The sequence below is a fragment of the Rhamphochromis sp. 'chilingali' genome (assembly GCF_963969265.1).
Source record: "Rhamphochromis sp. 'chilingali' genome assembly, chromosome: 9".
NCBI lineage: Eukaryota > Metazoa > Chordata > Actinopteri > Cichliformes > Cichlidae > Rhamphochromis > Rhamphochromis sp. 'chilingali'.
Window position 1 is genome coordinate 12206359 of NC_137936.1, and position 22495 is coordinate 12228853.

Here is a 22495-nt window from a genome sequence, read left to right on the forward strand (position 1 = left end):
ATCTCCATCGTATGCACCTCACTGACGACCATCCTTTCTGTATTGCAGAGTGCCATGGCTCACTATCATAAGTTGAGAGAGGTGCTGTCAGACATGGAGATGAAAGGCACCATCCACCAGCAAGTATGCCTCACCACTGGTAATGGCAGGAGCTACCGCCGCCTGTACTGTGGATTCCATCTCCCGCATTGGTGAGTGTGATGACCATCAGCAGCCCGCTGCGGACCCAGGCATAGATAGCATTCAGCAAACCCCTCCTATGATGGGTGCTTCTGACCTTGGTGGGTTGGCTGGTGATGGGGCCTCCCCAGACTCCCTTGCTGCTTTCCTGTCCCACAGTTTTCATTCTCTTGAACCTGAAAAGTGGACATGGATCAGGGACTTACCACACGTTTTGGTAGAATCGTTAAACCAGTTTGTCGCTTGATTGAATCAATGGCTCCACCTGAAACACTTCTTGGGCTTGAACCTGTTCGAGCAGCGGTTATTGATGTGTGAATTTGTTCATTACTGTATGTTGCCAATCGGTATTGTTTTTGGAAAAGGAAAATCACATCACAGAGTTGTCTGCACCTCTGTGAGGTCTGATTGCTTTATGGTGATGCCCATAGATATTATGGTCTGTTTTGTGTGGTGTAAACTGCACCTCATTTTGTCTATAGTGTGTCCTGGGATCTTTCTAGACGCTGAGCAGGTCTCAGATCATTTATAATCTTTGGAGGTAGTTATGTTGCTGATCTAATTCATTGTACATGTGATGTGAATTTGTTTGACATGACATGTATTATTATTATTATCACATGTGTTATTTGTTAATGTGGGTGTATTTATACATATATTTTTTGTATTTGTGTGTGTGTGTGTGCTCTTCAGGATTTTATGTAATTCTTGAGGGGTGAATGTAATCAGGTCACAAATGACATATTGTTATAATTACACAAAATGTGTTCGAAACCCAAGCTGTACCTGGTATACCTTACTTTTAGGACTACTAAGCCTGTAGTTATGTTGATTATAAGTTAGAGCCCTTCCTCATCCCTTTCTTCTTCTTTGGTTCAACCCTGTACCCCTTTGGCCTCTCCCCTTTTCTACACTTCTCATGTGGGAGAGGAGCTGGTGTGGGCAAGTTATTTACTTGGAAGTCTTTCTTTTTACCTTTCATTGTCAGACATACGGTTACATATACTCTTCCTGTTATTCTGGTACATCTTGGTGTTTTTGGTTAATGTCACAGCTGTCTGATTTTATGAGGCTATACTGGATAAAAGAGGCTGGTGTGGTGTAGAGATTTACTTTAATTTGCCAGTTTTATTTGACTTTACATTTACGGAGAGAAATTTTCAATAAATAGTGTTAGAAACGCAGCAGCTTATGTAGTTTAAATACTAACCTTTATGGGCTATTGTAAAAGCGTGAGGGATCACTATGTATTCAAATTTGAAATTTGCGTTTGTAAAATAGTTTAGAGTGTGGTCAGAGTCCTCAAAAGTTGCGCATAAATTACTGCACACAAGCGTTTGTAATACATTTCAGCTAAGTTTCACCATGTAAGGGTTCAACCAGCCACAAAGGGAATGGGTCAAGGTTAGAGGAAAATCAGTTGTCAAGAGGGAATGTGACACTCTATCTTGAAAGATGATGGCTAATTCAAACTTTTTTTTAGTTCATGTTTATCGATTCTAGGAACATGACCACATTATTGACGTTTACAGAGTTCCTTTGACTGCATGGCCTGATTTTTGTCCAGAAGCAATGTGACATCTGTATGTACACAGCTGTGGTTCAGTGCAGTTATGTGGAGCCTCAGCAAAAATGAATACTGTCAGAAACATCAGTTTTATTGTTTCACTGCATTTTATTAATTTATGTATTTAATACAACTGAAGATGAATAGGAAACCTATAACAGATGATAAAACACGTGAAGATACAGAGCACATAATAATGAAAAAGTATTCCTGTCCAAAACACAGAATCTGATTCAGTTGAGCAGAAATCTGAAAACTCTGGATGTGTGTTGTTTTTCTGTTTTTCTTCTTCTAGCACTTAAGACTTCTTTGTGCAACAGTATCTGTTTTTTATGATACCTGTATAGAAATATTCCTTTCTTATAAATGACTATAGGTGCAAAACCCAACCCTTTCAATTCTAGTAATACTTGGAGAGATTGCAGTGAGGTCCAACCTCGTGCTTTGTGCTGCCAGGTTAGGAATCTGGTTGAAAGTTTTGAATGTCAGACAGCAGAATGTGAGCTTGTGAGAGACGCTCAAGGCGCATCTTAAGATCTTCTCTTTTATTTTTTGTGCCACTATCCTCTTGAAGCAGGTACTCTTTTCTTTCCTTGTCCAAAAATGCGTCCAGCATCTTACTCTGCAGCTCGCTGGCAAACTCCTGCAGCATCTGATACCGGATCACCAGGGGGATCTGGTCAGCAAGACGCTGACCAGCAATCTGTAAGCAGAGAAGACAAAAATAAGAAGTACTAAAGAGCTCACTGGTTTAGGACTGAATTTGAGACATTTTCTACTTCGCTTATTAAAAAATTCCTTAAGGTTTTATTGCAAATTACATGTAGTTATCAAAAAATATTTCAGGTCACTCTAGACATATTTAATCACACCATAAAATAATAGATCTTATTTTATGCATCTAAAAGTGTGATTCATGGGTGACCATGGCTCAGGGGGTTGGGAAGCGGAAGGTCACTGGCTTGATCCCCGTACTCTCTGTCCTGGTTGTTGTGTCCTTGGGCAAGACACTTTACCCTACTGCCTACTGGTGTTGGCCAGAGGGGCTGATGGCGCGATATGGCAGCCTCGCTTCTGTCAGTCTGCCCCAGGGCAGCTGTGGCTACAACTCTAGCTGCCTCCACCAGTGTGTGAATGCGAGAGTGAATGAATAGTGGCATTGTAAAGCGCTTTGGGTGCCTTGAAAAGCGCTATATAAATCCAATCCATTATTATTATAAAATATGTAAGTTTTAGGTATTATTTTTTTCTCTACGAGGTTTCAGTGTTTGCTTTTCTTAATATGTTAAAAAAAAACTAAAGTCAACTATTTCAATGGGATACATGTGGATACAATGAATTACATGCTTCAAACAAACAAAAGCATTAAAAAAGCAATTGAGTGACATTTACATTGTAATATGCTTCAAAATGTCTCATCATCTCCTTTGAGGTCATCCCACCAAAGTACAGCTGGCCGTATTTGGAAATTCCATTTCGTATATCTGTGATGTATTTGCTGTCCTGAGTGTAAACAAGCATCTCCATCTTAAACTGCATCCCCAGAATGGACTTTGCTTCCTCTTCCCTTTCATTCCTGATGGTTTCAATGTTCATCTAAATCACACAAAAAATGTCAATAAATATTCATTACCGTTTAGTAATATGTGCACAGTAATACATTATAAAGAAGACGATACCTTCGCTGTATTGATGAGGTTCGGAAAGCCCACAAAGCTGTTTTGTGCCAGTTCAAACAGCTCTTTCCTCACAACCTCTAAAAGCAATAAAACGATAATAAGTTAGTCAAAAAAATGTACCAAATGAAAGATTACCTGCAAAGTAAGATTCAAGTATTTTGAGAAAAAAAAACATGCCTGACACTTCCTTGAGTTTCTGGATAGCAGGCTCCTCCAGCTGTTTGATCTGCTTCTGGATTATGGACTCAAAAGTACTGTAGCTCACAAACAATGGCAGTTCTCTTCCACGGTACGTGCGCTCAAACTGAGACTCTTCTCTCAGAATGTGCTCTTTGACTGCAGTGCAATGAAAGTTAAGTGAAGATTTAAAATATGTTTTTTTAATGACAGTAATTTTTTTACTTTAAATGTTAGAGTTACTTTATGTAGTAGCTTGTAAGCAACAGAGGGAATCTTAAAAACTGATGAATGAAAAAGTGGTTAATTAACTTACATGATGATGCAGAGTCTTTTATGATTTTCTCCCATGCTTCAAACCTATTTCTGAGTGTGAAAAAGATGCTGGAGTTGTATCCACATTTTAATTCTTCACCTTTGGTCAGACTGATAGCATCCTGTGCGAATGCTAACACAAGCTAAGATAGAACAGATTCAATTAAATGAACAGGACGTGTGTTTTCCAGAAGCTCTTATTCATTTTGCTTACACTTCTACTCACATCACTGAGAAACTTTTGTCTCTGAGTTGCATCAGATGGGGGTCCAGTCCTTAATTTTTTTAGGTTTTCCTGAGTCTGTTCCAGTTTCTTATGTGTCTGCTCATCAAGCCGTGGCAGAGATTTCTACAAATCACATGGACAAATCACATCAAAGTTGGAGTGGGTTAAAGCTCTCCCCAGTAACCTACAAAGGTAAAACAGTAATAGGTATTCACCTGAATATGATGCACCAGTTCAAGAGTGAGTTTTTCTGCCAGTTTAGGAACAGAGGCCTTGCCCTCATCAAAGAGAGTCCTACAGTACAAACAAAAGGTTAGAGTATAAGCAACACAGCCTAACACACCACAAACACTTGTTTGCATAATTTCCAAAAAGAGCAAACTTACTGGAAATGGGCATGCTCTTTGAAGAAGGCTTCCTCGTTTTTTAGTGCTTCAGAAAGTGAAACCTTCTCTGTGATCTCCTTCTGACCCCTGCATTTGACCACCATGTAGCCCTTCTTCAGAGGGATGACTTCATTATGGACAATTTTAACCACGTTCTCTTCTGTGCCTTTGTCCACCAGGTCAGGTTTAGTCAAGACACCTGACAGAGAGAGATAGTGTTGGATTCCCCACCTTATGAGAAGACTGATAATTTGTATTGATCACTGCAAGCTCCAGTCAGTTTGGTGCCAGTCATCAAATGTTGCCAACGTTGTTTGCTCAGCAGGAAAGGGATCTTTAACATGATCACAGATGTTTGCAAAAGAAATCCAGTGGATGTCAGAAATGTTTTGGAGACATATAAATGCAGCGTTTCACATTACTGGACATGTTTGTCTGGCAGTGATTGCTTGTACTCAGTCAGTTAAAATCCATCAGGAATGCACTGTTTATTTAACAGTGCATTCTTTCTTTCATTTTACTGTCTCATGACACGTTACCTTTAAATTGTTTATATATAGCTGTCGCTCCATTCATTTATGGTTTTATCTTTAATAGTAATTCAGATGTACATGTTAAAACACTGCCTCAGATATCATTTTGCAGGGATTAAAGTAAGTGGATCCAACAGGTTTTTAACAAATTGGTCAAAAGTTTTAGAACACCCCCATTTTCCCAGTTATTTTTTGCAATTCAAGTAGTTCAGGTCCGATAAATGGTTAGAAAGGCCAGAGGTAAAAAAAAATTAAAAAGTAAGGTTAGCCAAAAAGGAAAAAAGTACATTTCAGAATTATACAAAAAGGTCTTTTTCAGGGAACACAAAATGGGTTAACAAATTTCAAGCCTTGAAAGCTGGTGTTCCAACTTTTCAGGATTACCTACAACCCCCTCTGTCTGCATAAAAGCAGTGTTGGAGCATGTCAAGGTGCCTTTTTTCACCATCAAAAGGCACTCTGAAACTGGGGCAAACTCTGACAGGAAGAGGTCTGGCAGACCCACAGCCAACTGAATTTGAGGACAGGTTTCTGAGAGTTGATAGCTTGCGTAACTTTGCTAAGACATCAGAATAAGACAAAGAAGCTTGCCTGGGCCATGAAACACCACCATTGGACTACTGTAGACAGGAAGATGGTATTATAGACTGATGAATCAAAATTTGAAATCTGTTGCTCATCACGCAGGATCCTTGTACACCGTCGAGTAGGTGAAAGGATGGTTCCACAGTGTGTGGCATCACCTGCCAAACATGGAGGAGGAAGTGTGACGGTCTGGGGCTGTTTTGATGGATCCAGGGTCGGTGACTTGTACAGACTGAGAGGCACCCTGAACTAAAACAGCTACCTTAGCATTCTTCAGTACCATGCAATACCCTTTTGTATGTGTCCAGTTGGTCAGGGGTTCATCCTACAGCAAGATCATGACCCAAAACATAAGTCCAAACTATGCCATAACTACCTCAGGAAAAAAACCCAAACATGGTAAGCTTCAAAACATGGAGTAGCCAGCACAGTCTCCAGACTTAATCCCCATCGAGCTGGTTTGGGATGAACTGGACAGAAGAGTCAAGGAAACGAAACCTACAAGTGCCACACATTTATGGGAGCTTCTGCAACAGATATGGGAAGGTGGGGCCAGGTACTTTGATGAGTCACAGTGTGTGAATGTATGTGTGAATGGGTGAATGACTGAGTGTGAAGCGCTTTGGGGTCCTTAAGGACTGAGTAAAGCGCTATACAAATGCAGGCCATTTACCATTTATTTAACGGTTTAGAATAAATGATTGTCTATAAATTTATGCCATGATTTCTTCTCCAATTGCATATTTGGACTTAGTTTTAATTTCAGGGTGCAATGAGACATTAAACTGAATAATTTTAATAAATATTTTTCATAATTATCAATTGGAAAAAGTGGGGTGTCCTAAAACTTTTGACCGGTAATGTAGGTTCAAGATTTGGACCACAAAATCTTCATGCAAATCAGAGATGGTCAAACCGAAGGCCTGTATTGACTAAAGATGGAATGACCAATAGAAAAAACATGTATTTCCTTCTGAAAGTCTCTCTCAATAAGTTGCTGTCCTATTTTTAACTTGTTCCTCTTGAATATTAGTGTACCTGAGTCAAATTTGTAGGCTCAGTTTTTATACCTGCTTTTTCTTTTCTGCCCAAATTTTCTATTGAATTACCAACAGGGCTTTGCCATGACCACTACAACTTGTGCTAAAGTGATTTGGCCACAACTTTGGAAATGTGCATGGGGTGATTGCCTGTGTGGAAGAGCTATCTGTGGCTCTTCTCCAACTTCCAGGCTGATGTGCTGCGTTTGTGGTTCACTGCATCCATATGATGTTAATCACTTGGCAGCAGAAACAGAATCCAAAGTAAAGAAACTAAATGACTTAAGAGAGACACTTGCTTACCCAAAGTCCTCTCTCCATCAGGATCCACCAGCTTAGCCATATTCAAAGCCTCTGTAGTTGCAATGTCCACGTTGCATGGAACAACCACCAGGTTGATAGTTTCTTGTTTACTGATGGCAGTCTGGATTATAGTTTTAATCTGAAAGTATCCATTCAAAATAAAGTATAAAGATTAAAAATATTATTTCATAAATTGCATAAATGCAGTTATGAACAATACAACCAAATAACTGATGTAAGCAGGAATGTCCAGATAAAGTAGCAAACTCATAACAATAAATACATATAATACCAAAAACCAGCAGTCACACTGGTGTGTCAGTGTTGTCCCTTTTTAACACTAACATGCCAATGCCTATCAAACTCTGGGTTTGTGTTTTATTGGATGAAATTTCTACCAAAGAAATGGCCTTAAAATTGTGAGGGAGACTAAGGTATCATACCTTATCACCAATGTCTGCCGACTGCCCATCTACAGCCACCCGGGCAATGCCAGGCAGGTCGATGAGAGTAAGGTCTGGAACATCCGGGGAGGCAATCTCCAGACTGATGAGCTCACTGCTGATCCCCATCTCATTCCCGATCAATTTAAGTTGAGCTAAAGAGAGAATATGATGTCACGTATGCCCAAGCAACACATTTAACTTGCCTACTTTGCGCTTCCACCTTTTACGTGGTTTTTAGTAGTGACATGAAAGAATTATGTAGACTCACCTTCTCGAATCATTTTCTCGACGACTGCAGGCTCTTTTATCTTTTCTTCAAAGTCGCGGTAGCTTATCTTTCCATACCACGCCTCTCCTTTCTTCTTTCTCATCATCTTCAGTTCCAGTGGACATCTTGTCACAATACCTGTGTTTTAAAACACTGAGTGTCAGACAATTTCTCTCTCTCTTTTTTGGACAAATTAATGAACGATTTCCGATGTTTTCTATTATGACATTTAGCCTCCCGTGATTTTGGTGATACAAATATGTAAAAGGTTGTTTTTTTTCTAGTTGGAGTCTAATGCTCTGATAGACGGTTTGATTTGTACAAGATCAGGGGAGAATCCATCTTGCCGAAATGCTTTCAGCCAGAGTGATTTGGACTAATCAGCTTCCTGTGAGCATTCTGTTTTCCAGCCATGCTTCACCCTTTAAAATAAACCGTTTTTAACAACAGAGGGGAGGTCATGGACAGAAGGGAGGAGCTGCTTTAACAGCAAGCAGCTCCTAACCTAACCAGGTAGTTTAGATTCCTAAAACTAAAATCATAAATGTAACTGAAAAGAAAGCTTAAAGTTTCTGGCAGAAAACTCCTAGGCTAAACCTTTTCCATTAGTCTGAAGCAGAGGAGTTTCTCTACCAAAGGTGAAACTGAGCAAGGTTAGCTTGAAACAGAGCTGCACTTTGTTCAGCATTAACGAGTTTGCAGGTTCAGACTAGTTTTTTCTGTGGTCTCCATTTCCTTCCCTCCTTTGACTTGTTTGAAACTTCAATTTATAAGAAATAGGCCCCAAACCCAGACCAACCTCCTTCCTCTACAACTCATACACACACACACACGCACACACACATATGTTTTCATATCTTAGTAATGATGGTTTATTTGATCCAATTGATATTTGTTCTTATGGATCACCAGCAACACTTCAGCTGAAAATCTGTCACATTTGTAATTTTAGTTCAAATGTACCATTATGTACATTAAAAAAATTCAAAATAACAAAACAAAGTCATGAAATTGTCAACTCAAAGTTCAAACCCAAACTAGTTATTTTAATGAAATAAAGTAAAATAGCGTGTCATTAAATTAATCAAGTCATTAAATATAGATTTTAAGGAACAGGCTAGTTCCCAAAGAATGTGTTTTGCTGCCTGATACACGCCCTGCACCACCCCCACCTCTCTGCCAGTCTTGATACAGTTCCGTTATCTGCTTCACTTTGACACTTCTAATGTACGGAAAGTTTCTGAGCTCACCGCTGCCTCTCGGCAGTGCCACCCCGGACAGCGCCTCCAACACAGAGCTCTTCCCCGAGCTTTGGTCTCCAATCACAGCGATAGCAGGCAGCGCCAGGTCCTTCTCTACACCGAGAGAGCGGAGAGAGTCAATGAGGTCGATGAGGGGACGGACCTTCTCATCATACTGCTGGTTCAGAGTGCTCATGCTGGTCTCAGCTTGTCTTACGACAAAAATAAAAATTAAAAATGGACAAAGTGATAACATGCTTCGTGAAAAGCAGACCGTGGGTTCGAAGAGAAAGAAAAAGTGATGTGTTTTGTTTCACTTTCTGTACCTCGTGGTGTCTGTTTCATTCAAAAATACAGGAAGCAGCAACAGATGGCATGTCCCTTATTAAGCTGTCACACTTCTTCCTTTAATTCCAGGACTTTCACAAAGTGCATTAACCGTTCAGAAACGACAGCCATTTTCATGCACTGTCCCCCAATTTCAGAGGCTCAAAAGTACCTTTGACACCCTGATACGACTTTAAATGAAATCATTGTGTTTAAAACTTTGATGAAAATCCTTGGCAGTCAGTGACTGACTGAAGTCCAAATGCTCTGCTGGACTTTTTGGCTTGTGTGTGTGTGTGTGTGTGTGTGTGTGTGTGTCTGTGTGTGTGTGTGTGTGTGTGTGTGTGTGTGTGTGTGTGTGTGTGTGTGTGTGTCTGCCTTCAGTTTTGTTTTTAGTAACTGAAGAGCGAGCTCTGTTGGCCTCAGATCATGTGATTGGTTTGAACATTTAAGAATATCCCATTTCTTTGCCTTGGGATATTTTGGGTTGTTTTTGCAGTACACTTTGGGTCCTTATGTAGTAACACTGTTTAAATGCTTTCCAATCAACCAACATCAGCCAAATCTCTGAGTTTGAGTAGATTACAGTACTCGCTGCACATTTCTGAATTCATCACGCTGCTCCTATCAGCAGTCACATCATGTGAGGGGAACCAGTGCCCTGATTCCACAGCAGGCAGTATGGTATAACATTGCTTCCATCATGTTTGACAGATAATGTGGAATATGCTTTAGATTATGAGCTGTTTGTATCCTTCTCCATACTTGAAATTTGCACTGTCCACTTTCTGCTGTGGCACAACAAATTTCCCACGTGTGGGACTAGTAAAGGTTAATCTAATCTTAAGCGTTAGCAGTTCGTCTTGTAATCAAAAGGTTGCCGGTTCGAACCCCGGCTCCGACAGTCTTGGTCGTTGTGTCTTTGAGCAAGACACCGGTTGCGTACTGGTGGTGGTCAGAAGACCCGGCATCACCAGCGTGTGAATGTGTGTTAATGGGTGGATGACTGAATGTAGTGTAAAGCGCTTTGGGGTCTATAGTATGGAGGACCATAAGAGCCACGCGCATCGAAATAAAGAATTCTGTGCTTAAATAATGAATTGTAGAATAAATTCTGCATTTGTAAATTCATTTTTGAATTCCAATTTAATAAACTGCATTTCAAAAACCTTTTTCCCATTTGCACTTTTATATGTACTAAACGCTGGCTACGTAAACGCTGGCCCTCCTCTCAGAGCCTACGCTCTATCTGCTATTCCCGAACAGAGATACGCAAGTTTCTCCGTGACCGCAGCTGCCAGTCAAAGCTGCTATGATGACGTTTCACCCCAATTTAACATCACTGCGAAATAAGAGCTGCTTCATCCAAAGTCGGATTGTCTCCCAACAAGACCAAGTTTCCTCCAGAAAGTTTCCCAATTATCTATAAAACCCACATCGTTTCTTGGACACCAGTCACACAGCCAGCAATTTAAGGAGAACATGCTTAGCCGCATGACACTCCTGGTCTGATTGGAGAGGGGACTACAGAGTCTGACATTGTTTTGGCAAAGTTACACACTGATTCAATATTGATTTTAGTGACATCTGATTGATGTAACCGGGTGTCATTATTGCTGATGTGAATTATACTTTTACTGAATTCCGGTTTACCCTCAGCCAGCATGTTTTATTTCCCTCAGTGTTGCCTGCTCTGGCCCCTGGAAGACAATTGACTATGGTTGCTGCTGTCTTCATGTGTCTCAGAACAGAATCAGCAATTACCAGAGTTTGATCCCTGGCGGGTGTGTCGCCGAGTGGAGGAAACAGTTAGACACATGAACACGGTGGTGGTGTACCAGGGCTTCTGTTTAAGACTATGCTCCCTCCTCACCGTCACCCAGCCATCATGTTTTCCTGTCTGCTGAGGATAACCTGCTGGGAGACAGTTAGCAGGGCCTACGCCACCTTCCGCTGCTCCGGCTACAGGGGCCTGACCAGCTACGGGGTTTTCAAGGGTGGGATTTCAAGTGTCCAATTCAGCAATCCAGGCCTCCAGAGCTGCATAAAGGCTACATTTATTACAAGTATCATTACTGCTCATTTAAAAAAACAGAAAGCATAACTCTTCTCCAGAGTCAGAGCAGTCTTCAACAATAATTGGGTTTGACATATCAGGTTAAATAAAGACTGCTGAGGAGCAAGCATGGCTTGGGCCCATCTCAGAGCTCACCTTTGCAGCAGAATAACCATGAAAGAAATTTTACACAGTCTAAGGAATAAATTCTCCTTTGTTGATTAAACACTAGGAAACACTGTGAGGAAACCTCAGTTCTTTTCACTGGTAAAAACCTCAGGTGTAGGATAGGGCCTCTCCAGAGGTACAACCTCCCTGAGCTGTGCTGCTGACCATGCCCATCATTTTATGACCACAGTATACTCATCTTATAACAGATGTCAATCCAGCAGATTATCTTTGGCATGTGGTGGATCAGTAGATTTGCAACATGGATGCACAGCCGACAAATCTGAAGCAACTGTGTGATGCTATCATGTCAATATGAAACTAAATCTGTGAGGAATGTTTCCAGGTCTTTGTTGAATCTGCGCCACAATGAATTAAGGCAGTTCTGAAGGTGAAAGAAGGTCCAAAACAGTACTGGCAAGGTGTAACTAATGAAGTGGCCAGTGACTGTATTTAGTGTCTAGATGTTTTTTCAGTATTTTATTCACTTAATAGCAGGACAGAATACCACATGACTGTGGCCTTGTGTTATACCCTCTCTGCTCCAGTGATGCTGCAGACAAACACAAACATCGTGATCAGACATTTAAGAAGAGCCTCTTGAAGATGAAGTTCTGTGTCTCTTGACCTAAACACATAATCCAGTTAAATCTAATTTATGTTAATCAATGTCCCTCACACTGTAACTTGAAGTAATAAATTGGTTACTGATTAATTACAGAAGTATATTTGTGAGCTTAAAGATGTAAGCCTTGGACCATCGAGATGAAATGTGGTTGGGAAGCATTAATAAAACTTCATCAGTAGCTCGAGCAAGACCTCAAAACCTTCGCTCACCACGGGTGGTTAGCAGACTGTGGTTGTACCATGCAGCCTAACAACATGCAGTAAATTGCAGGTTAAAGCAGTCTGCTTACACGTTGTTAAACGAGGGAACTAATGTGTCTGTCACATTACCCTTTTGTCCCATTACATCCCAGGACTCAATTAAATTGCTGCTCACTTTCTACAGTACTTAAAACTGATCAGTAGGACCTGAAACTGCAAACATTCAAACATTCAGGCCAAGTAAGAATCAGCAGGTGAACATATTAATCTTCTAAAAGTTTTTGACCAGGAGGTTAAACTCATACAAATTAGCTTCACCCAGGCTCATGAAAACATTTTCCTGCTTACAGATAGCAGATCATTTGTGTCAGTAAGGTTTATATTTGAGCTTCTTGTTCACACAGAACAATTTTTCTTCATTTTTTTAACGATTACCAAAGTCTGTGAATCCCAAAATTGTTCAGTTGTTCTTTTTGCTCCCCCCGAGGTCACTTTCACCATGTGACAAAAACAACACCCCACCGTACACACTCGGGCCACCAGCAGCTTTCTAAATCCTCAATAAAAAGCTGACAGGTTGCAATGATGTTCCAAATAACTTATTAAAAAAACAACTAAAGAGACAGAAACTATTATGAAAACTGGTTTATTTTAAATGTCCTAGTTTGAAATGAAGCAATAAAAACATGTATAAAACATCACAAACTGTAATATTATACAAATGCTTACGTCCTGTCCTGCTGATGCAATAGAGACATCTTCCAGTGACAGTCTTCATCCGTGCGTGTGTGAGGAGGCTCCTAAACCCACCGGTACAGAAGTGCATGTTCACAACTCCCTCTGTGCAGGCGGGGTCAGGACCCTCCTCACCCTGGGTGAAGAAGGGTGGTGCTGTGGCCAGTCAGGTATGAAGTGCTGAGAGTGGATCTTTGGTCCTCTGTGCAGCTCTGTCCACTCTCAGCTGCCCTGCAAAGCAATAACACAAGAAAGATGTAATTTTAACACAAAACAGCATTTCCATTGTTGGCAGCTGCAGCATGTTGTTAAAATGCTATTTTAAACTCAACATATACACACAATAACTATAAATAAACTTAGACCTACAGTACTGTAGGACGATGATTTATACCAGCTTTTGGAAGGATTTAGTCTTCAAGACAGTTTGTAGCCAATGTGAGGTGATAACTTACATAGCTGGAACACAGCACCACTCTCCAGTTTGTAATTTGGTCATCCATCCTTCTCATCGGGTTGGGGTAAGGCTGTCTTCTGGGTAGAGCATCTCTCTGTATTAGTGCCGTCTGGAATGCTGGGAGAGGACAAGTGTAAAGCACCTGAAGACAAAAAGACAAAGACAAAAGGATGAATTCACAGATCACTGATTTGTTCAATTTACTTTTCTTCTGTTATGTGTTTTTACCTTACCTCTGATCCCTTAGCCACAGGCTATACCTTATGTATAAACAAGAGACTACAGTCAGTTCACGACATCATTTTTGAACCTTTTCTACTCATTTGTGTTGACATTAATTACGGACTTACCTTTGTCCTGCATGGTGAGCTAGCGCTTGAGAAAAAATATGTAAGTCATTTAAACAGTTACCTGTGATATTAACAAAAATAGAAGTAACAACACCTAAAACACTACCTTACAGTCACACAGGCAATGTCACATATTAAGAAAAAAACAATACATTTCACATGTGTTAGTTAATATTCTTTAAAAGTCAGATATTCTTAGTTAGCTGTGTTACAAACATCACAAGACACAAAGGCTTAAGTTAAACATTACAAAGTTATTTAAAAAGTAAAGGATATTTACAAGAAGCTGTCCTCAAAGCAAGAAAGTGTCTTATAAACACTGCAAGATGCAAAGGCCAACTTAAACGTTTAAAGTTTAAAAACAAGTTCTAACATTACCTAGTCAGAGTCCCTGTCATCAAGTGAAAGGTTAAAAGGCCTTTCCCAGAAGCGTCTGACACCAAAAGAACCTGATGATGTTGAAGGGCCACAGAACGTGCCATCACTTACCTTGCACCTTTTTGCACTTACCTCTTCAGTGCAGATGTCTTCTCTGCTTCTCTTTGCTGAGGAGGTGAGAACTGAGGTTGAAGGAGAAGCTTCGTGAGAAGAGGGGGAGGATGAGAGAAGGATATACTCACCATACTCACCTTTACTGACACGCTGGGCATCAGTGTCCTGTTCTTCATCAGAAGAGATGGTGCTCGGGAGTCTGTCATCCAGAATCCTGATGACTTCAGGAAGGCCTTCTTCTGCGGGACGTTCAACCACGTAGTCAAGACGACATGTGAGGAAACAAGTTTAAAATAACATTAGGAATGTAATAAACACCAAGTGCTAAAGGAACAGAGCTACATCTGTTAGTTTCAGCAGATGATGAGAGAAAAGCATTTTAGGCTACATTTATGTCAGACTGAATGACACAAGTTTGACTTTATTTGACCTTGAAGGAGAGGTCAGAGGTCAGATGTAATGTGATATTTTAAATCTTTACACAGTACTTTTGTATATGACCACAGACTCCACACTTTTAAGAATCATAGCTTCTAAATTGTAAAGATTTTTCTTCATTTTTGACCAATAATAAAGTTAACCTTGAAGTGGGTGTAAGCTAAATTTACATAACCCCACTCTACACCCCTACAAAGTTTGATCAGGATTAATTCAATTTTTTTCAGCTATGATGTTTACAAAAAAATAACAGGCAAGCAAAAGTTACTAAAAACATAACCTCCTTGGCATAAGTAAAAATTGCAAACACACAAAGCTGTGCAGGTATGTCTCAAAACCATGGTCAAGCAAAAAACAAACAAATAAAAACTCTTAACACAAAATCTGCATTATTAGGAATGTGCACAAGGACTGTGATAGGTTTGTAGCTTGAATCTATCCGCTGGAACGTTGAAGACAATATAATTACACTGCAAAGCAAGACACAAGTAGGCAAGCTTCTTCATGTTTCTCGTGCACGGGAGAGAACCGGACAGGCACCGTTCCTTCGCTTGACCCCAGTTGCTCTCGTCCGTTCTCCCGTACCACTGTTCTTTTATTGAGGTTACATGAATATGCATAAGTTCATTAACATATGACGTCTACATACACACAAAGAGTACCTTGCCTGTGTGTGTGTGTGTGTGTGTGTGTGTGTGTGTGTGTGTGTGTGTGTGTGTGTGTGGACTGCTGATCAAAGGGTCAAACATCCTTGGTCAGGAAGAGGGTAGCCTCCCCCTCACCCTAGATGGTTCATCCTAGATAACACGGTGAGGAAGTCCTGCAGTTCATCTAAACAAAGAGCACTTAGACTAGAACAGACGCAACTACGTTAATCCTACCATAAAACAATAAGACACGGTATGACCTCTCATGCTCCCAAAGTGCTGTCTAATACACACAAAGTTTGCAGACTATCAAGGATCAAAACCTCTACCAATCTACAACTAATTACAAAACTCTAAGCATATATAAGTAAATATTTCTAAGCATAAATGACAATCAACAATACAAACCTAACATTCTCCCCTTTTTGACCTTTATGCTTGAAAAGTTCCCAGGTATGAACACCTCATGTCTGACAGTTTCAATGCAAACATTTTTATACTCAGCATATGTCAAATCACCCTAAATTACTGAAAAGGTACACAGTTTAACAAATGTATTAGCAGTTATCCCATTCCTCATTGATCTCATCTCATGGCAAACTGCATCCCACAAACAAACAAAGAAATTGTTAATTTAATAGTGAAAATAAGAAGATAACATTTTCAAAAACATCTCAGCTTGGTGGTGCTTCCTCCGGGTGTGCACATCACATGTCTCTCTGCAGAGTGGTTTAAGCTCTGCAGGGCGTCATGAATGTCTCTTCCAGTTGTTTCCATCACTGTCCATAGGACCAGAGTCCAAATGTATGTAGGATAGACATTCAAACATACCAGTTGGTTTTGTTGTTCGTCAACATGGGTCTCAGCTATTTCCAAGCTGCAGACCTCTCAGCACTCTAGTTTTATGGCCTCTTACCAGCCCCCATCACCTGACTTCAGACCTTCGTCTTGTGAGGGGGATATTTATGACTCTGCCATTGTCCACGCTCTGCAGAAAAAGCTCTCTGTGGAAAGGGTGCTGGGTTCCGTCATCTTACTGCTGTTATGATCCCAGCAGCCTTCAGAGTGTCATCGTATGCACAGTATAGTGGCACAGCATTAGGTGATGTTCATAGGAAACTGCTGTCATCACCACCATAGCTTCTGGTTCCTGTGCTTTTCACAGAATCATGACGTCATCCTCGAACTCCTTCTGCGCTGTCGATGGAGCTTGGCACGCTCCCCTCATCCCTCGAGTTTTCATATCCCAACGCTGCTGAAGATTTAAGGCAGAGCACGTCGTACACCTTAATTGTCTTTCTCAGCGTCAATATTGAATCTTTCATTTTATTTAAAATCTTGCTGTGGGAAGTCTCCTCTTGCTGTCCTGGAAGCTCAGTAGCACAGCTCTCTGTGTGATGTCTGCTGTGCTGAAGATGATCTCTGATCCTCCTGAAGCCTCTCTCCTGGCCTCAGCTCCCATCCTGTGGACGATCCTCTCAGGCACTCCTTCTCGTCATGCATAGTCCTGATTTTGGGCCTGCTGGATCTGTCTCTCTTAGGTGAGAGTTGTCATGTGTCCATCTCCTCTGCCTTCCTCCTGGTTCAGCTGTTTCCGGCACCAGCTGGGGTCCTATAAGGATGAGCGTCGTAGTCAAGGTAACCAAGAGGGTCCTGGTCGCACACAGGTCCGTCACGCCTCGCACTTGGTTGCCCTAGAGTTGATCAGAGGCTGGAGGTTGAAGTGCGAGCTTACCCTACGGGGGCTCAATCAGCACTCCCCCCTCACCACTGAAACAACCAAGTGTGAGATTTCTCTATTGTGCTGTCTTGAGGGTGCCGGGGTTTCCTGGGACCTCGACCTCTTGCAGTGGCTCTGATAAATCCAGGAGGGTCTCTCGCTATTTTGCAGGCAGTTAAAATGGTCCTTGCTGTGGCTCCAAGGTCTGATCTCATGATGGGCCCCAACCAGCTTGACCTTTGACCTCAACCACTGCCTGGTCCTGTCAGCTATGCGCTTCTCACTGGGCCGCTGAAGATTTCTCAGGAGATTACTGCTGCACTTGTATTTCCTTGCTAGGAAGACAAACTATTTGGAGAGTATGTCAACAATCATCAAACCACATTCTTTAGTTCAGTGAACTTCACTTATAGGCCATCAAAGCCTCATCTGAACATGGGTGCACCACTTGCATAGGTTTAATATTTGTAAATAAACGGCTAATCACACAAATCACTGCAACAATAATAAAAAAACATTGTTTAATGTTAATCCTTGGACCCCTCCTCTTGACGCATGGACACACCCATGCGTCAACTCACCAAACCTGGATTCCTGTCTTAAAGAAAAAGATTAGCTAGATCATATCCCAGGCAACATCAGGGCATCTCCTCCCCTGGAGCAGCACCACCCTGGACCTATAATCCTGCAATAAAAATGTTAGTGTGTTTTGCATATTAAGGTTGCTTAACACCTGGCTCTCCCAGGAGCCTGCATACACACCATCATGGCCTGGAAAGCAAAATCTGGAAGTAAAATCAAACTTCATACCTGTAAACAATTGTATCATAAGAACAAGAAGCATTCAACATCAGCAAGACAAGTGTCATGTGCAGGTTTTCTCAAATCAGTAAACTACAATTATTTTCATAAGTCGCCTCAGACATGGATCATCCCATGTACTCAGGCAACATTAATGTAATCGGTGACTGCTCTTAAGCAAAGTCACTCCACTTATATATTACTATGGGCTCAAAAGTGGCCAGCTAATGAGCCCATATCAAACTATCCCAGAAACACTGTATCTCTTATTTGTTTTTCTCATGTCACTTGTCCGTGTCTGCCGAATCCTCTACACGCAGTCATAGAAAAACAAACATTAGCAACACAGTGACCATTGGTGGTCAGACGCAGGTCGACAGGTTCCAGAGGTGCCATAAAAAGACCATAAAGTTAGCCATCTATAGCTGTGGAAAGAAGTAACACCAGTTCTCAACACAGGAAATTTCACACATGTTATTCACATTATCAAAGTAACCTTCACATTTTCCCATCAACACAATGCAACAGCATCACCACTCATAACCTGTAAACACAGTTTTCCTCACACATAAACCCAGAAATCCTGTAGTAGGAAAAAACATCAACCAGTTGTCCTGGTATAAATCGCATCATCAATTCACATGAAGAACTGGCATGCTGTAAGAAAAGAAAATGCAAATATTAGCGCTCGCGCAGGCGTATGCATACTTTGTCACAGTTATCTCTGTGAGCAACACAAGCCTATGAATAACACACCTGATAAATGCACAGACACAGAAAATGGCATTTAAAAGGTTAAATCATCATGCAACCTCGAGTGTTGCTGTCATCTTTCTGCTCCTGTAAAAGGAAACACATGGGTTCATCTGCACCTTTGTCAGGTGGGGGTTAACTTCACACAATCATATTCAGTCAGTCAGTTATTTTAAAATTCTCACTCATCCACTCAGTGGTTCCTTCTTTTGCTAATTGTGGAAATTATCATCGCATTCGTTTCCACGCTCAGCAAAACGACGTTATTTCAAAAAGAAAAATAATTTAGACTGGATTTCCTCGTTGAATCCTTTTTGGGGGGGACTCTCATTTCCTAATTGTCCCAAATAAGTGGCTTTCTCCTGAGCCCATTTTAAATGTGGAGAAACTCACTTGCAACAATTTTCTTGACGACGTGTAACGCTTTTAATTCCCGACTTGCAGATCTGCTCAAAGAAAAGAAATTCACAAGCAAAAATCAGTTCTTGTTCAAAAATGAAAAATAAAAAATAACAGAGATTATCAAACCAAACTTTCAGTGCACTGTGAAAGTATCAAAATAAAAAGGCCTTGTTAAGTCATGACACAAACTCCTCATCAATGTCACAACAGGAGAAGAATCATCAGCTAGATTCACTCCAAACCAACCATCAACTGCACAACACACAACATAACCCTAATGTCTTATTAGCTATGAGTTTAATCACCAGGTCTGTGCTCTTCACTCATTTAGGCCACAGATCTATTTTATTCAATTTTCCTTTTTTTCCCCGTCATCATAAAACATGTGACATGCTGTCATGCACTTCACAAAAGACGTTTGTTCTGACGTATTCAGAGTTGTGTATCTAAATACAGGATTCACTCGCACATCAAAACAGGAAACTCAGTGTTTTAGAGTCTCCACTCTAACAAACCCCAACACATCCCATTCACTCGTGCTAGAATTCAGTCACCTTTCATTAATCTAAAAACCAATCAAATAATTTGCATATCGGCTATTAACCCACTAAGTTGACAGGACAACAGAAATGCATGTTCAAAATAGTATCACAAAAGACAATTTCCCTCATACAGTAAATTACTTGTGCTGCTCAATCAAGCAGGAAGCTTCTCCCAATTTACTATATCAACAACTAAATTTATTGTCTGATCTCTGGTTGGTCAAACCAGGATCTTTTTTCCCCACAAAAGTTAAATTGTTGTCCTGCAACCTAGAGAGTCAATTTTTTGCATTGGATAAATTCAGCATTTGATAACAAGTGTCTGCTAAATTGACACTATTTTAACACTGATGAAAGATAACAAGCTAATTTTCATTGCATGTGTGTTTGTGTTATTAGGCAGGTCTAATGCATGTCTGTGGAGCTGCATATCCAGCAGAGCATGTTCATAAAGCTGCCTTTCCTACACATTTCTCTACTATTATTTAATTATTTCTTAACTAATGTGCTGTGAGTCCACTGGTCTTTGCATCACACTAAGTGACTTGGACAAGATGATAAACAGACTCACATGCTGAAGATGTTGTCTAATCTTCATAAGCTCTCTTGTGTTTGTGTTAGTAGGGTTAATGCATGTTCTGCTTGTGTGTTGTGATTCTGTATATATTTCTATTTTCGCAGTGTTTCAGACTCCTTCACAATTTTCCAACTTAAGCAGTCAGTTTTGTTTTCCCCAGGTTTGCTAACCCAAATTTTGATTTCCCACATTTAATAACAAAATTTGTGTTCTCACCACTCTCACTATTGTCCTCTGCCACTTCAATAGTCCAATAGCAGGCAGTTTCTCCTTCAGCTTTGTCCTGTCCCTCCTCTGATAATAATAATAATAATAATAATAATGGATACTTTATTGATCCCCATGGGGAAATTACTTGTTTTTCTCTGCATTTGACCCATTCACTCAGTGAAGCAGTGGGCAGCCCACTAAGCAGGCGCCCGGGGAGCAGTGTGTAGGGATGGTACCTTGCTCAGGGGTACCTCAGGGTAGCTGTTAAGTGGATTCGAACCGCCGACCTTCCGATCATGGGGCGACCACTTTACCTACTGAGCTATCCCTGCCCTATGCGGTTGACTTTGTGCTAGTGGCTGAAGTGGTGCCGCTGCCTTCTTGGGCGACTTCTTAGCAGCTGCTGCCGGTCTCTTGGCTTTGGCCGCGGCGGGCTTCTTGGCTTTGCTCTCAGTAGCCTTGTTCATCTTGAAGGATCCGGAGGCCCCGGTGCCCTTGGTCTGCACCAGAGTGCCCTTCGCCACCAGGCTCTTGATGGCGGTCTTGACACGGGCCTTGTTCTTGTCCACATCGTAGCCTCCGGCAGCCAGAGCCTTCTTGAGAGCGGCCACGGACAGGCCGTTGCGCTCCTTGGAAGCGGCCACGGCTTTCACAATCAGCTCGCCCACGCTGAGGCCGACCTTCTTGGGCTTGGAAGTCATCGTCTTCTTCTTCTTGGCCTGAACCTCTGCACAGGGCGCAGGGCGTGTTTATGATGGAGCCTTTCCCACCACAGCGCTGGCACGTTGAACGCATCATGAAGGGTCCATTTCTTTCATGTCGCTAGCCAGCATGCTAGCCGCATGTGGCTTGCCCGAGTCACTCAGTCCTTTCTGAGCATTTCAACATGCTGCCACCGCCATCTTGCTCGCCCCTCCGTGGAATTCATCCAATCAGACAGGAAGATGGGTTTGCTTTCTTCTGCTGCTGCTGTTTATCCACATTGCTGCTGCTTTGCTGGGACTTTTTGTGCTCAGGACTTGCTGCTGTCTCTTTATCATGTTATTGCTTTGGAGCTGCATTCCTTATCTTCAGGGAGGAGTGAGCTCGCTTGTGAGGTTGAGAAACACATGGCACTGTAAATAAGTCAGCCAGAAACTTGGCCTGCATGTTTCCAATGATGTTAAAGTATAACTTTCTTCCGACTGCTGCATGTGGAAAATTGATTCAGGTCTGCTTTTCACCTGAAAGTGACAAACTAAAACATGTTCATTATTATCATCACTGCTTAATCAACACACATCTCTCTCTCTCTCTCTGTGTTTTTGTGAACAATCCTTTCTTAAAAGCAGAAAATGAAATTGTAGTTGTCTTTTGGCTGATCAACACAAAACCTTTTTCCTATGATTTATTTTTCATCTACAATATAAATTCTTCCTCTTTTTCATCTGCATAAATAAATCACATGGCTGATGATACCATGGTGATCCATAAATATAATCACCAGTTTATTTAATTATTTTTAACCCAACAAAACAAATAAACAAAAACATGATGCTGATGTTATGAACACTCTACACACAAGTCAAGATGCGGGAAAACTGCTCACGGAAACGCTGCACACTCTCTGTTTCCCCCTCTTTGAGTAGTTCCCAGACAGCTCTTGATCTGATAATGTGTAGCTTGCTCATCAGCTCAGAAAAAAACTGCAACGCAACATCACACAGTAGTTGCATGCTCTGCCCACAGCGGCAAAGTCTTACACTTTCATATTCAACACAGCTTCTCCATCATGTACTTTTAGATGTTTCATACAGGGTTCAGCATATTAGTTGTTTTTACAGGTGTGCTCCATATCTCAACAATGGCGCATAACAAGACGACAGTCTTTCACACAGGTCAAGTGCCTCTATGCACTTCATTAGTTTAAATATTTACCTATATCACTTCACCTCACATGTCATTGTACTGAATTTAAGCAACCACAAGCTTAATGTAGATTACTTTTAACAACTATCCACCTCAATTACGTCTATGGTCTGGCACACAGGCTGCTGTCGATCAGGG

General features: G+C 41.2%; 2 protein-coding genes across 7 annotated transcripts; both read right to left on the reverse strand.

The window, feature by feature from the left end:
- Positions 1-1841: 1841 nt before the first annotated feature.
- Positions 1842-14681, reverse strand: LOC308402608 (interferon-induced GTP-binding protein Mx-like). Of its 6 annotated transcripts, none has more exons than XM_080891588.1 (15): positions 14497-14681; positions 13751-14412; positions 13516-13659; positions 8956-9060; positions 7706-7843; positions 7435-7589; positions 6992-7130; positions 4531-4729; positions 4360-4438; positions 4145-4267; positions 3920-4061; positions 3604-3762; positions 3427-3503; positions 3140-3343; positions 1842-2450 (listed from the first exon to the last, which is right to left on the reverse strand). In XM_080891588.1, the coding sequence occupies exons 5-15, from the start codon at positions 7809-7811 to the stop codon at positions 2205-2207; spliced, it is 1629 nt and encodes a 542-aa protein (XP_080747714.1). In that variant the 5' UTR covers positions 7812-7843; positions 8956-9060; positions 13516-13659; positions 13751-14412; positions 14497-14681; the 3' UTR covers positions 1842-2204. The 6 variants fall into 6 exon arrangements, with proteins under 6 accessions (XP_080747714.1, XP_080747713.1, XP_080747715.1 ...); XM_080891587.1 differs by having other exon boundaries at positions 13751-14427; XM_080891589.1 differs by having other exon boundaries at positions 13751-13777; positions 13868-14681.
- A 6082-nt stretch (positions 14682-20763) lies between these two features.
- Positions 20764-21981, reverse strand: LOC308402223 (histone H1-like; the record flags this gene model as incomplete). The annotated part of the gene is made up of 1 exon (XM_080890911.1): positions 20764-21981. The coding sequence occupies exon 1, from the start codon at positions 21148-21150 to the stop codon at positions 20764-20766; it is 387 nt and encodes a 128-aa protein (XP_080747037.1). The 5' UTR covers positions 21151-21981.
- Positions 21982-22495: the final 514 nt, after the last annotated feature.